This window comes from Chrysemys picta, chromosome 11 (assembly GCF_011386835.1).
Source record: "Chrysemys picta bellii isolate R12L10 chromosome 11, ASM1138683v2, whole genome shotgun sequence".
Lineage (NCBI taxonomy): Eukaryota > Metazoa > Chordata > Testudines > Emydidae > Chrysemys > Chrysemys picta.
In genome coordinates, this window is record NC_088801.1 from 2754711 (window position 1) to 2769578 (window position 14868).

Below are 14868 nucleotides of genomic sequence, written 5' to 3' on the forward strand. Positions count from 1 at the left end.
GTGCGCTGGAGTGGGTGCCCTCCCTAGCCTCCCTCCGGCAGATGCGTCCTGCTGTTCCCGTAACCGTGGTCCGGCCGTCTGACTGTCTGACGTCTCTGGCAGGTATCAGTGCAACCAGTGTTCGTACCGCTGCCACCGGGCAGACCAGCTGAGCAGCCACAAACTGCGCCACCAGGGCAAGAGCCTGATCTGCGAGGTGTGCGGCTTTGCCTGCAAGCGCAAGTACGAGCTGCAGAAGCACATGCAGGTGAAGCACTCGCAGAACTACCAGATGCCCGTCTTCCAGTGCCAGTATTGTAGCTACCAGACCAAGTACAAGCAGGCCCTCCTCAACCACGAGAACTGCAAGCACACCAAGCAGAAGGAGTTCCGCTGCGCCCTCTGCTCCTACTGCACCTTCAGCAACACCAGCCTCTTCTTCCACAAGCGCAAGGCCCATGGCTACGTGCCCGGCGACAAGGACTGGCTGGAGAACTACGCCAGCAAGGAGCTGGAGATCAGCTCAGCAGACGTGCTGCTGAACTACGACATCAGCGTGGCTCTCAGGTCCGACTCCAACTCCTCCCTGTCCGGGAAGGAGCTCTGGCAGAAAAGCAAACCCTCTGCAGTGGAACCCCAGCAAGAGGCTTCTCATCAGGCTTTCGTTGTGCCCCTCCTTGACCGTGCCGCTGGGCAGCTGGGAGGCAGCGCTGAGATGGCGCGTGGACTGGCAGAGGAAGAGAGGGGTCCTTCCACCGACATGGGCCCCCTGGAAGATTCCCGTGCGCAGGCCTCGTGCGCGATGGCGGAGGACTCGGGGATGCTGAATGATGCCGGCGACGCTGTCGAAAGCTGCACGTTGCACTTGGAGACGCTGGACGTCTCGGCAGACTCTGTGCTGAGGCTCGGGGCCAGCGAGCCTCCGGCAGCCCAGCCAGAGAATGCAGATGCCCTGAGCTGCAAGGACCCGGCCTATGACGTTCTGAGCTCGCAGGACGCGCTGGTCCTGGAAGAGAACGACAACGGGCTCGAAGACGTCCCTGACTTCGAGGAAGAGCCGGAGGTCCAAGGGCAGGAGAGGCTGGAGGGCAGTGCTGGCGGCTTGGCCTGTACCGCAAATGCAGCAGAGAGACACGAAAAGGACACTCAGCGGGGGCCTGAGGATCGCTGTGACGGGCAGTGCTCCGACGTGCCCAGCATGGCCTCCGATCCCAACGCAGTGCCAGAGACTAGAGAGGCCAGCATGCAAGAGGCCTGGTTTAGCATCATAAAGCCAGCTGAGCAGGGCCATTTTTCTGCCCCCGGAGACCCAGCCTCCCCGTGCGCCGAGGCCAAGGCGGGGCCGCAGTCGGAGTTGGTGCTGAAAGCTCTCCGGAAGCAGGACAAGGAGCAAGCGGAAACGCTGGTCTTAGAAGGGAGGGTGCAGATGCTGGTGGTTCAGTCGGAGAGCCAGATCTTCAAGTGCGAGACGTGCTCCTACATCACGCGGAAGGAGAAGTCCATGGCCCTGCACGTCAAGGCCGGCTGCCAGAGCCGGAAATCCCCGCTGGTGTGTCGGGAGTGCGGCGCCAGCTTTAAGCAGCAGCGGGGACTCAACACCCACCTCCTCAAGAAGTGCCCCGTGATCCTGAGAAAGAACAAGCCGCTAAAGCCCGCCGTTCAGGAGCAGCTGGGCAGTGCAGGCGTGGAGAATGGCAGAGGAGGCTCGGAGGACGGGGAAGCGAGCAGCATTCCCGAGCCCCCCTGGGAGCTAGATCGGGTGCCTGTGAAAGCATCCTCCACGAGCAGGCCCTTCCCCGAGGCGCCGTCGGTGGGCAGCCCAGCCCCCAGCAAGGCACTTGAGGATGCAGCTGAGAGCACGGTGGCAGAACTGCCCGTGCCAGGAGACCGTGCCCAAGCGGAGGAAGCCAAGTGTCCGTCCCTGCCTGAGAAATACCGGCTGGAGCAGGGAAAGCTCCACTGCAACGCCTGCTCTTTCGTCTGCTCCAGGGTCTCCACCATCAGCTCCCACGTGGAGGACGGGTGCCGGAGCCTGGAGCAGTTCCGATGCTCCCTGTGCTCAGAGGCCTTCCGGTCCAGGCGGGCCCTGAAAAGCCACCAGTTGGAAAAGCACGTCAAGCTGGAGTCCTCCCGGCCTGCGGGAGAGGAAGGCGGCACACGGGCCAGGCTGCTGGAGGAAGGAGCGGCTCCGGATGGGCCCCGAGAGACCAGACCAGCCGGCAAAGGGAAGGGCCAGCCCCGCAAGGCCGTGGGCGTGACGGCTGCCAGGAAAGCTGCCCGGTGCAAGAGGCGGCGCTTCTCCTGCCCCACCTGCCCCTTCACCTGCCACCAGGAGCGGGCCATGAAGACGCACAAGAAGCGAGGCTGCGTCAAGCTGGACGAGTTCCACTGCCCCGCGTGCCCCTTCACCTCCAAGGGGGCCAACGCCCTGCGGCTGCACCGCAGGCTGCACCGCCAGTACCACAGCAAGCGGCCCCCGCTGCAGTGCCGGCAGTGCGACTTCACCTGCAAGCAGGCCCGCTGCCTCCGCCAGCACGTCCACATCAAGCACGAGGGGGTGAAGCCCCACAAGTGCCTCTACTGCGACTTCAGCACCACGCGGCGCTACCGGCTGGAGGCCCACGAGTCGCTGCACACCGGGGTGGGCCGGATCGCCTGCAGCGTCTGCAGCCAGACCTTCGGCACCAACTCCAAGCTGCGCATCCACAACCGGCGGGTCCACGAGAAGAAACCCACGCACTTCTGCCTCCTGTGTGACTACAGCGGCTACCTGCAGAACGACATCACCCGCCACGTGAACAGCTGCCACCGGGGGGAGCTGCAGTTCTCCTGCGCGCGCTGCGAGGCCCGCTTCAGCTCCGAGACGGCCCTCAAGCAGCACGTGCTGCGCCGGCACGAGGAGAAAGTCTCCCACCGCTGCCCGCACTGCAGCTTCGTGTGCCACAGCGAGGCCACGCTCAAGTGCCACGCCCAGAAGCAGCACCCCCACCTGGAGTGCGGCACCTGCAAGGAGATCTTCGCCAGCCGGGAGGCGCTGGAGGAGCACAAGACGCTGCACTTCAGCCACCGCTGCGACCACTGCAGCTTCGCCGCCAAGGAGCGGCAGCAGCTGGTGCGTCACTACGTGGAGAGCCACGAGCCCGCCGCGGCGCAGGACAGGCCGCTCAAGTGCCCCTTCTGCGACTTCGCCTGCCACCACCAGCTGGTCTTCGACCACCACGTGAAGGGCCACGGGGGCACCCGCGTCTACAAGTGCGCCGACTGCGACTACACCACCAAGAACAAGCAGAAGATCACATGGCACATCAGGATCCACACCGGAGAGAAGCCGTACAAGTGTCAGCTGTGCAAGTACGCCTGCGCTGACCCCTCGCGCCTAAAGGTGAGCACCCGGCCGGCTGCCGCCCGGCTCCAGAAGGGGGGGGTCCTACCCCTGGGGCAGCGCCCAGCCGGCTGCCGCCCGGCTCCTGCAGGTGTGGGGGGAAACCTTCCCCTGGGGCAGCGCCCGGCTGGCTGCTGTCTGGCTCCTGCGGGTGTGGGGGGGAACCTTCCCCTGGGGCAGTACCTGGCCTGCTGCTGCCCGGCTCCTGCGGGGGCGGGGGAGGGTCCTTCCCTTGGGACAGTGCCCGGCCGGCTGCTGCCCACTCCTGAGGACAGGGTAGCGGGGAGTGTCTCCTGGGGCAGTGCCCGGCCCGCGGCTGCCCAGCTCCTAGCAGGGGCTGGCGTGTCTGGCTGCAGGAAATATCGTGTCCGCATGTAAGGGCCAGCCCATGGCCGGCCAGTCACAGTGTACAGAGTGGGGACAGTCCTGTGCAGGACGGGTAGTTCCGCAGGTAAGGCTGGGGAGGGGGAGGAGATGATATTCCACATGCACGGCCTAGAGAACTGAGCCAAGTGCTGGGTTCGGGAAGTCCTGAGTTCTACTTCTGGCTCAGCCATGGATTCCCCTTATGGCCTCAGTCACGTTGCCTTGCCTCTTGGCCTCAGTTTTCCCATCTGTGCAATGGGGGGTGGCTATCCTGCATCCCCTTCCCCCTGCAGTATGAAGGCCTGGTCAGCGTTAGTGGGCACCCGGTGCTTTGACAGGGTGCAGGCGCTCAGCGTTACTCTAACAAACGGGTCCCGTCACTGTAGGAGGTAGGCTGGGCAGTGGGCCCAGAGGACCTCAGAGCCTGGCGCTGAAAAGGACCAGCCCCTGGGCATCGCACAGCACAGATGCGAATAATCCCTAGCGCTTACCTCAGGCCTGTCAGCTGGATACTTACCGCCACGGTACAGCTGGGGAAACTGAGGCACGGAGCCATGACTTCCCCATGGTCACCAGTGGCAGAGATGGGAATAGAACCCAAGTCTCCTGCCGCCTGGTCCAGACCTCTAGCCTCTAGGCCACGCTGCCTTGACCTCGCTACAGAAGGCAGGGCAGAGCCAGGGTGGGCTGGCCAGAGGGGTTGTGTCCGAGTCTGGTGACCGCCGTGCTCTCTCTCTCTAGTACCACATGCGAATCCATAAGGAGGAACGGAAGTACCTTTGTCCGGACTGCGGCTACAAGTGCAAATGGGTGAATCAGCTGAAGTATCACATGACCAAACACACAGGCGAGTGCCGGGAGGGGCGGGAAGCAGTAACCCCCACAGCTGGGCCGGCGCCAGGCGCTGAGCCCTGCGGGGCCTGGGTCAGGTGCAGGCAGGGGGCTCTTCTCCCACTCGGCACCAGCGGTGCCTCTGAACAACTCCCGGTGCCCCGTGAAATCAGCGAGCAGCCCAGCAGGGGGAGGGCACTCTGCGCCGGCTCTGACCAGGCCGTGTCGTCCTTCCTGCAGTGGGTTCAGCTGGTCTAAAGCGGGAGGCTACACATCTCCCCGCAGGGGGGGTGCATGCTGGGTTCCCCTGCTGCCTGTCAAAGTTAGACTCAGGACTCATAGTTTGTCAGACCACTCTGTTTTATTAGCACAGCGCTCTGCTAATACATTCAGACAATGTGAGCCTCCATGCAAGATTCAAACAGTCTTATTTATACAGATAAAAGGGTGTAAACTAAACAAAGGGACAGAGAGAGCAAAATTGTAAAAGATGCATGGAGCACAATATGCATAACCTGCTTCCTTGTTAACTCTTATCGATCTAAGACTAATGCTTCACCAATTGCCCTTAAGTGGCAAGTTAAGCAGTTAATGTCTGCTTTCCTGCCCCCCTGGCTTGCAGCATTTCTCATTTCTACTAAAAGGTACATACAGCATTCTTTAATTCCTTCTATTTCTTTAATATAATTCATTTCACTTTCACATGCCCGAGGGGTGCTTGTGGGCAGGCCCCGGGTAGCCGGCTCCCTGGAAGAGGCAGCAGGGTCAGTGGTGGGGCAGGAGACTTAGCTGGGGCTCCTACAACAGGAGCGGCCTGAAAGTTTTCTAAATACTACTCGCAGTGGCGAGCAATTGTCAGCAGGGGGCACCAGACTCCTAACTTCCTGCACTGCAAGGGGCCCGAGTTTTCCGGGTTGGGGGCACAAGCCCAGGGCTCTCACTGGGAACAGGAGTGTGGGGCTTGTTGCTGCCCTGGGGAGAGAAGGGCCCAGCGCCCTCGCTCCCCCCACGCGTGGGGCGGGCTGGTGATGGGGAGAGAGTGCTGGGCACCCCCGTTCCCACAGCCCCCCAGCGCAGGGGTGGGTTGAAAGAGCCTTGGAGACTGAGCTCCCTTCTCAGGCAGGGAGCCAGCCTGTCTCCGGCCCCTCTCCCGCCCCAACCTGAGTGGCTTCGTCTCCCTGCCCGCTAGGCCTCAAGCCCTACCAGTGTGACGAGTGTGAGTACTGCACCAACCGAGCCGACGCGCTGCGCATCCACAAGGAGACGCGGCACCGCGACACCCGCTCCTTCATCTGCGAGCAGTGCGGCAAGGCCTTCAAGACCCGCTTCCTCCTCAAGACCCACCTGAAGAAACACAGCGAGGAGAAGCCTTACGTCTGCAACGTCTGCCACCGCGGCTTCCGCTGGGCGGCCGGCCTGCGCCACCACTACCTCACCCACACCAACGAGCACCCCTTCTTCTGCCGCTACTGCAGCTACAAGGCCAAGCAGAAGTTCCAGGTCATCAAACACATCCAGCGGCACCACCCCGACTGCGGCCCGGGCGACCTCAGCCAAGGGGTCGGCAAGGACGCCAGCACCCCCACGCTGCACCTCCATGACGTCCAGCTGGAGCCCCCCAAGCCGGAAGGCGAGGACGCGGTCCAGTCCTCGGGGCAGGGCTAGGCTGGAGAGAGGCCAGCTCCCCTCGCACTCTGAGCCCGAGAGAGGGCCCAGGGCCAAATCCTCATGAGCCTCGCTCGGCGCTACTGCAAGTCCCCGTTGGCTCGCTGCAAGCACAGGCCCTGTTTAAAGTGTATGTGTGTGTATAGGCAGATGTGTATATGGGATGTAAAATATGCGGTTGTATAAAAGGACTCTCTGAACTCGTTTCTAATTCTGGTGGGACTCCGTTTCTTTGCAACTTTGGCTTCCTTTCATATGCAGTGCCACCCCCACGCCAGCACGTGCTGTTCTGCCATTCCTTTATCTATTCTACCCCAGTATTACCGTGTCCCATTGACTGTCGTTGTTCCACCATGTGTCTGTGACGCCTGTTATATCAATATCCTCAGTAAATACCGGGCACTCAAGTTCACTCGTCTTAGCATTTAGACTTCTACTATTTGTATACAAGCATGAAAAGAAGCCACCGCCCAGCCCAGCCTCTGGCTTTGTAACCGGTCTCTATTTTATTAGGTCCTTTTTATAGGAAGGGATTGTACAAGGCAACAGAGCAGCGACACAACTACCCCTGGTTTGTACGGCCGCATGTTCTCTACATGGCATATAAAGGTACGTTCCATAGAAAGATACCTGAGTGAAGCAGAGAGCTGTGGGGGGAGATGGGGAAAGGCAGCACTGGTTGCTGGGGAGGCTGGGATGGGGTCTCAGAATCCGAGGTGTTTGCAGCTTCCTGGCATGGTGTCTCCCAGATACTTTCTGGGTGACTCCTCTCTTGGCCTTTAGACTCTAGCAAGGCCAGGGTTAAACTGGATTCGCTACTCAGGCGAATGTGCAGCCGCTCACCCGAGCTTGCTGTGCTCTTGGCCTGTATCTGCGGGTGTCTGGCTCTCCTCACTTCTGCGCTCCTCTGTTACCCGTTTAAGCTCTGCTGGACCAGCTGTAGCCTATCTCATCCCATGAAGGCTGCAATGGTGCTGCCCCAGGTCCAGATGGGCCTGACCTCCATTAGGGAATGGGAGGTGCAGAACGCGGGCACCGGCTGGCCTGTCTGAGGCAGTGGGAGGTGCAGAACGCGGGCACCGGCTGGCCTGTCTGAGGCAGTGGGAGGTGCAGAACGCGGGCACCGGCTGGCCTGTCTGAGGCAGTGGGAGGTGCAGAACCCGGGCACCGGCTGACCTGTCTGAGGCAGTGGGAGGTGCAGAACGCGGGCACCGGCTGGCCTGTCTGAGGCAGTGGGAGCTCAGGGCCCGCTGGAAGTCCCAGCTATGGGGTGGGTACGTTACTAGTTGGGAACCATCAGCCCCTGGGATTTGAGGTGTCTGCACAGAATTCCCCTCCTGGGACCCCATCGAGCCATAACTTCCTACTGTCCATGCAGAGGCTCCATTGTGCACGGGCTCCCTGCGGCGTGCTCCTGCTTTGCTATTTGCAAGCAGCCAGGCTTGCGTGGCTAGGGGCATGAGCAGCAGCATTACAAGCGGCTTTGGTTCTAGTCTAGCCAGAGTCTGAGGGCCAGGAGCTCTGGGGGCGGGGGATGTTAATGACACTTGTCCGTGTGGAGAGAGCCTCGGGGAAGCGATGAGGAGCTCTGCCCTCTGCAGCAAATGCCACGCACGTCAGTGATCTGAGTGACCGGGCCAGCCGTGAGAGGCCACGCTGCGAGGCGTGTTCCAGGGAGGATGCCAGGCGCATGATTGGACAGAGCGGGATTGTCTCTGCAACAGCTGCTCCGGCCGAGCTGGACTAGGCCCTGCCAGGCTGGCTCAGAGCCCAGGGTCATCCAGCCCGGTATCCTGTCTCCACTGCTGCTTCCCAGGCCTGGGGAGTTCGGGGTAACCTGCCTCCAGGGATGTCTCCTACTCCTCCGGATTAGAGGTCATCTTGTGCCAACTGTGACGGAGTTTTCCTGTTGAAATGGTTTAATCCACGGCCATGTGGCCAGGCTTCTTGGCCACTGACTGTCGGGCAGACGGCAGCGGAGCCAGGGCACAAAGTGGGAGGGGACCCGGGGGAGAACACACAAGTCCCGCACTAGTGCTGATGGCCCCTCAGCAGCACAGTGAGGACTGCAGGGGCCAAGGCAAACTGATTCACCGTCCCCCACCCTGGGCTGCCCACAGTCTGTGGAGCATTGCAGCCCAAGTCGGGGTGCTGAGAGCCCGCATGGCCAGTTGACCCAGGAGGCTGTAGAGGTGCAAAGACCCTCCTCATGGGAGAACATTGGGCATATGCCGGGGGCAGCTCCATAGCCTGCCAGACCCTCGTGTCTGTTTTCCCCAGTGCACGCAGCCTCTGAGCAGTGACCCCAGTGTAAATATCACAGGGAGATCTCACGGCTCCTGCTGCCCCAGCTAGGGAGGAGATGGCCTCACCTGGACGGAGCCCAGCTCCTCTGAACCTCCGGAGTATCCCAGTAACTCCAGCTGTGATGTGAGATCTGTGGATAGGGGAGCTTGGTGTCTGGGCACCAGTGGCTAGACACAGCTGGAGCAAGCCATGGAGACGTCGTCCCGGCGTGGGAGACTTCACCCCCAGCTCGCAGGCTGGAGGCTTTTTGATGTACCGGTAACAAGCTCCTGCTGCCTACATGAGAACGAAGCATTCCCGGACTCAGCATCGTACTAGGAGGTGACATCTTCCAGAGAGAACCTGCGCCTTGATGAATGACCTTGGGAGCGGAGGCCAGTTCCCAGGCCGCCAGCCGCTCCTAGGCCACCAGCCGCAGCGGGATGTGTCTTAAGTGGCTCAACGTGGCAGTACGCCCAGAGTAGGAGCAGTAGTTCTCTGTCATGGTAGTAGCCTGAGGCTCAGTGGGTTAGGTGCCTTCCTGGCCGTGGTACGGGGTTGGAGAATGAAGGGCCCGGCCTGGAGACCTGCGACGGGAATGCGGCGGCACGCACGGCCCTTGCTGTGAGCGACTCGGTGAAGAGTACTGGCCGGGCTGCGTGGGAGCCCTGGAGGAGTGGTCAGAGGCGTAGCCTGGCCCCCTCCCGGCGCTCGCAGCTGCCGCTGCCCCTTGGCTGTGCATGAAGCATGGCCGGGAACCTCTTGGTGGTTGGGGAGAGATTTGGGCCGATCCTGCTGGATCACTGGCCGAGCAGCTGGGGTCAAGGAGGAGATTGGTTCGGTGACGCATTCGACAAGCCCTTGGGAAGGGGGTTTGTCCAGGAAAAGGGTTTGCCCGACCCGGGTGAGCTCTCTTGCGCCAGGCGTCCCTGTAATCCGAACATCAGAAACCAAGGAGCAGAGAGAGCCCATGGGAGAGCGCGGTCATAGGCAAGAGAAGGAGCAGCTGGGAGACGTGCCCCAGGGAGATGATCAAACGAAGCGTAGAGCAGCAAGAGGAAACACGCTGGGTTTCTGGAGCAGAACTTGGAGGGAGGGGAAGAGAGCAGAGTGGTGGTTGGACGGGGAGCTGGCGGGGCTGCAGTGTACCTCCTCCTGGGGTTAAAGGCTCTCCTGCTGATCGGTGTAACAGCTCCAGCCCTGGGATTTTGGCCCATGCTTTCTCGAGAGTGCAGCCTCCAAGTCTGGTGCTGTCCCAACCATTCCGCTTCTGCTTGTTCCCAGGCTCGTGCTTTGTGGCCAAGATTACGAGAAGAGGCAGATTGGGTCAGACCAAGGGTCCATCCAGCCCAGTGTCCCGTCTCCGACAGTGGCCAGTGCCAAGGGCCCCAGAGGGAATGAACAGAACATGATCCATCCCCTGTCATCCTGCCCCAGCCTCTGGCAGAGCAGGGGGTTGCCTCCCTGACCATCCTGGCTAATAGCCATTAATGGACCTGTCCACCAGGAACGTATCTAGTTCTTTTTTTTCAATCCAGTTATACTTTTGGCCTTCACAACATCCCCTTGCAAGGAGTTCCACGGGTTGTGTGTGTGTTGGGTGAAGAAATACTTCCTTTTGTTTGTTTTAAACCTGCTGCCTGTTAATTTCATCAGGTGACCTCTGATTCATGTGTTATGTGAAGGGGTAAATAACCCTTTCCTAGTCACTTTCTCCACACCAGCCATCATCTTATAGACCTCAGTCATATCCCCCCTTAGTTGTCTCTTTTCCAAGCTGAAAAGTCACAGTCTTACTAATCTCTCCTCATACGGAAGCTGTTCCACCCCCCTAATCATTTTTGCTGCCCTTCTCTGACCTTTTCCAATTATCTCTTTTTGGGGATGGGGTGACCAGAACTGCGTGCAGCGTCCCGGGGTGGGGTACCATGGACTGGTACAGTGGCATTAGGATATTCCCAGCGTTCTGTTCACTTTTTTGACGGCCACTGCACATGGAGTGGATGTTTTCAGAGAACTATCCACAGTGACTCCCAGATCTCTTTCTTGAGTGGTAACAGCTAATTTAGACCCATCATTTCATATGAACAGTTGGATTATGTTTTCCAATGTGCATTACTTTGCATTTATCAATATTGAATTTCATCTGCCATGTTCGTGCTCAGTTCCCAGTTTGGTGAGATCCCTTCGTAACTCTTCACAGTCTGCTTTGAACTTAACTATCTTGAGTAATTTTGTATCTTCTGCAAACTTTATCACCTCACTTCCATTTTCCAGATCATTTATGAATATGCTGAACAGCACTGGTCCTAGTACAGACCTCTGGGGGACCCCACTATTTACCTCTCCACACTGTGAAAAGTGACCATTTATTCCTCCCCTTTGTTTCCTGTCTTTAACCATTCCTGACCCATGAGAGGACCTTCCCTCTTATCCCATGACAGCTTACTTTGCTTAAGAGCCTTTGGTGAGGGACCTTGTCAAAGACTTTCTGAAAGTCAAAGTACCCTATAGCCAGTGGGTCACCCTTGGCCACGTTTGTTGACTTCCTTGTAATTCCCCTGCCCAGCTGGGACTGGTCCTGAAGGCTGGGGAAGGAGGAATGAGACTGGAGCCGTGAGCCTAGCAGAGGACACCCCAGGCTGTTGGAGACATAGGCTCCCACGCTTTGTATTGGTGGACGTGTGCACTGCTTAATCTGTGCCGTGGAACCTCTTTGATTGCAAATTAAGCACTGGCCGCACGGCGTGCCCTGGTCCGAGGGGCTTGAGGAGAGGATGGCAGGAGAGGGAGCTCTGCCCAGGCCAGGTGGCTGTGGCCGTAGGTCTCTGTGTTCGGAGGGGAGGCAGGGTTACATCTTAGGGTGACAGACAGCAGCAAGGTGGGACGGAGCAGGGAGCAGGGCAGATTTGACCTGGGAATGTTGCAGGGGGGTTGCAGTGGGGATGTGGGACTTCCCTTGAAAGAAGCTACCTGAGCTGTAACCTGAGCCAGGAACGGGGGTGGGGAGAATTAACACCTTCTGCCCGGGAGACTGAACAAAGGAGAGGAGCAGCGGGAGGAGTTGGGAGTTTAGTTTCGGTTTGGGCTGGGTGGTGCAACGCAGGGAACCCCAAGCTGGGGTCTAAGCTCCCTGAACCTCCCACAGGGACCTAATTGAGGGGGTCTGGTCGTACCTACACGCTCTGCTTGAGACTGTGTTCCTGTCCTTAAATAAACCTTCTGCTTTACTGGCTGGTTGAGAGTCGCAGTGAATCTCGGGAAGAGGGGTGCAGGGCCCTAACTCCCCCACAATCCGCAACACAAGGGCCAGGAAGGAAAGTGTCCCCCCCAAGCCAGTGTGGGGGGAGTGCACGGAGCTGTGTGGGTGCAGCCCCACAACTACCCCAGCTTCGAGCGCCATGGAGAATCTGTACACATGGGACCTGGGGGCTTCTCCAGCTGCTGGTGCAATTCCCTGCCGGCCAGGCCCTGCCCCGCTGCTTCCCAAGAGAGGTGCAAAACAGGTGGGGTCGGTGCCTCTCTCCCCCACCCTCTGAAAAAGGAGAGACCGACTCTTCCTGGAGCACCTGACGACGGGCCTTGCAGCTAGGCTGAGCCAGGCACCAGCGGCTCCCATTGCAGCTTCCGGGGCCTATGGGATCCGGTGTCTCCTGGCTCTGGCTGGCGGGCAGTGCTCATTGGTGCTTTCTCTGGGGCTGCCCATTAGCTGGGGAGGAGCTGCCTGTAGACGGCCGCACAGCTCCCTCCGTCAGCCCCAGCCCACGCAGCACTGGGAGGCAGCTGGTGTGCTCACCCCGCCCAGCAGGCTGACGGGCCTGTCCCCACACGGCTCTTGTCCTTTACTCCCATTGGAAGCGCTGGGGGGCAGAGGTGTAGTTCTGGGCTTAGGCAATGGCCAGGGCCCCGCTCCCGGAGTGGTGCTACTGCAAGCCGAAGAACACCACAAGGCCTCCCGCGGCGGGCGATGAGAGGCGCCGCTGTCTAACTCAGTGAGGGGCAGCAGAGCCAGCTTGATTCTAGCCACCCAGCTGGGCCTGAGCCCCCTCGAGGGTAGTGACTAAACGGGGAGGTGCAAAACATCCCCCGAAGCGCCCTGCCTGGCAGCCTGGCCACGATCATGCCCGCAGCCCCAGGGCAGAGCGGTGCGGGGGATGCCGGGTTGGAGCCACATGGTGAGGGGCAGGGGCGGCTCCAGGCACCAGTGCTCCAAGCGCTTGCCTGGGGCGGCAAGCTGCGGGGAGCGGCCTGCCGGTTGCTGTGGGGACGGCAGTCAGGGAGCTTTCAGCGGCGCGCCTGCGGGAGGTCCGCCGGTCCCATGGCTTCAGCAGCAATTCGGCAGCGGGTATGCTAAAGCCGTGGGACCAGCGGACCTCCCGCAGGCATGCCGCCAAAAGCCGCCTGCCTGCCGTGCTTGGGGCGGCAAAATACATAGAGCCACCCCTGGCGAGGGGCTGTCACCTGCCTCCCAGCCCGGCTGAGATCCAGGCAAACCATCAGGTGCAAAATAGCAGCACCCCAAACAGCTACAGGCAGGTTCAAAAGAAAACAAGCGTCGTGCAAAGCCACCTCGGGCAGGAAGCAGGCAGGGCAGGGTAGGGCTGGGCTGGGCAGGGCAGGGCAGGGCGGCGTCTCTCCAGCAGCTGTCGGGACAGGGCTGTTAACGGGTGGTACAGGGGGCTGGCGTGACCCACTCGGCTGCTACTCGGGGTAGGGAAGCTCCGTGATTTGGACGTGAACGAAGAGCGAGGAGGGTGGGATGGCCATGCCGTCCTTGGACAGGAGGTGGATGTGACGATAACCTGCAGGGAGACACCAGTGAGCTGGGTCGGACCCGGCAGGCCCCAGTGGAGGAGTTGTGGGCTCCCAGGCCCGGGCGGGAGATGCTCCCCTGGGGTCTATTGTAGGGTGGCTTCCTCCAGCCTGATTTCAACTGCCCCCAGTGTTGGGTCTCCTGCCCCCTCCAGCGTCTGTACCGCGCCCTTCTCCAGCACGGAGCCCAACGTCCCCTCTTGGTTCCTCGTTAGCCCCTAACGAGTCCCATGCTTCCTTGGGCAGGGATCTCGCATCCCAGACTAGCTGAAGGTCGCCCACTCCTCTGCCCTTCTCAGTCCTCCCTCCCCCCCGCTGCCCGCTCCATGCTACTCTCCAAACGCCCTCCCCCCTCCGTGGGGGGACTATCAGAGGCACGGGGGCTTGGCTCTTGTTCCAGCGCTCTCCTGGCTAGCTACTGCCCTCCTGGCCCTGGCATGCTCCCCCTGGCACTGCCATGGCCACACAGCTCTGGCTCGAGCCCCCTGCCCTGGCCGAGCCCCCAGTGATGAGGGGAGCGAGCCGTGGGCCGGACCGAAGCAGCTGGGCCTGGCGCTCACCTGATTTGATGCTAGCGAAGGGCAGGGTGAACTGGCCCACGAAGTCGTTCCTGGATGTTTTGTCGTAATCCTCCACCACGAAGCGCACGAGGGCCAGTTCAGGGACGTGCACCTTGAACCACAGCGTCTCGCCCCAGTGGGGGTTAAAGCCTGGAGGGGGAGGCGGAGATGGGGTCAGGGCCTGGGGATGGGGTCAGCTGGGCCGGAGCTGCCGGCTGCTGGCGGGGCTGCCCCTGGAGGGGGCCAGGCTCACCTGCCCGAGGCCGGACTCACCGTTGTTATCGACGGCCTGGGTCTCCAGCCTGGCCTGGTCGGCGGGGACGCCGTGGATCTCCACGCGCACCAGGGGGTCGACGATGGCGCTCGCCTTGCTGCCAGCCACCTTGGGGAGCTGCTGTCCGCTGATGACCTGCGGCGACACCAGGCAGCGGCCGAGGGCCCCTGAGCTCGGGGAACTGGCAGCCGTGCAGGCCCTGGGGAGCTCTCCCAGAGCCAACAGCTGGGTCCTCTGCAGGCACGGGGCAGGCTGCTCCCCAAACACTGCCCGGGACGCTGCACCCAGGACCGGCCTCTGGGCCCCAGCTCCAGCTCCATCATGGGGCACAATGAAACCTCCCCATCCCCCTGTGCCCAAGCACCCCCTACCCCCTCTCCTTTCCTGCCCGTGGAGAGAGGCCCCCGGGCAGCGCTCCTGCAGGAGGCTGGCGTACCTGAATCGCCAGGCTCCAGGGGCCGACCCCGGCCCTGCTCCGGGGATTGTCGGGGTCGAAGGCGGTTTCCGCGTCCCTCAGGAAAGCCGGCTTCAGCACGTAGCCGCAGCGGGCGTTCTGCCGGAAGAGCCCGTCGCACAGATCCATCTCCGCCCCGGCCGTCTGCACGTTCAGGGCCACTGCGGGGAAAGAGGCGGACGGGGCTTGTGAGGCTGCGGCAGTGGGACCCGGACGCCCCTTCCAGCCGGGGCTCCCCACGAGCTCTCAGAACATGTGC

At 61.2% G+C, this 14868-nt stretch overlaps 2 protein-coding genes across 3 annotated transcripts in view; one reads left to right on the top strand and one right to left on the bottom strand.

Moving 5' to 3' along the window:
• Positions 1–6434, top strand: part of LOC135974290 (zinc finger protein 142-like) — an 18960-nt gene extending 12526 nt beyond the window's left edge. For both annotated transcript variants that reach the window (XM_065561371.1, XM_065561370.1), the window contains 3 exons: positions 103–3361; positions 4469–4574; positions 5748–6434. In XM_065561371.1, the coding sequence (XP_065417443.1) occupies positions 103–3361; positions 4469–4574; positions 5748–6223 (3841 nt within the window). In that variant the 3' untranslated portion in view covers positions 6224–6434. The remainder of the gene's footprint in view (positions 1–102; positions 3362–4468; positions 4575–5747) is intronic.
• The window catches only part of PLCD4 (phospholipase C delta 4), a 26042-nt gene continuing 16074 nt past the window's right edge, over positions 4901–14868 (bottom strand). Inside the window, exons 13-16 of the mRNA XM_005279886.4 lie at positions 14592–14770; positions 14155–14290; positions 13882–14031; positions 4901–13311 (exon numbers count right to left, since the gene is read on the bottom strand). Of these exons, the coding sequence (XP_005279943.2) occupies positions 13211–13311; positions 13882–14031; positions 14155–14290; positions 14592–14770 (566 nt within the window). The 3' untranslated portion in view covers positions 4901–13210. The remainder of the gene's footprint in view (positions 13312–13881; positions 14032–14154; positions 14291–14591; positions 14771–14868) is intronic.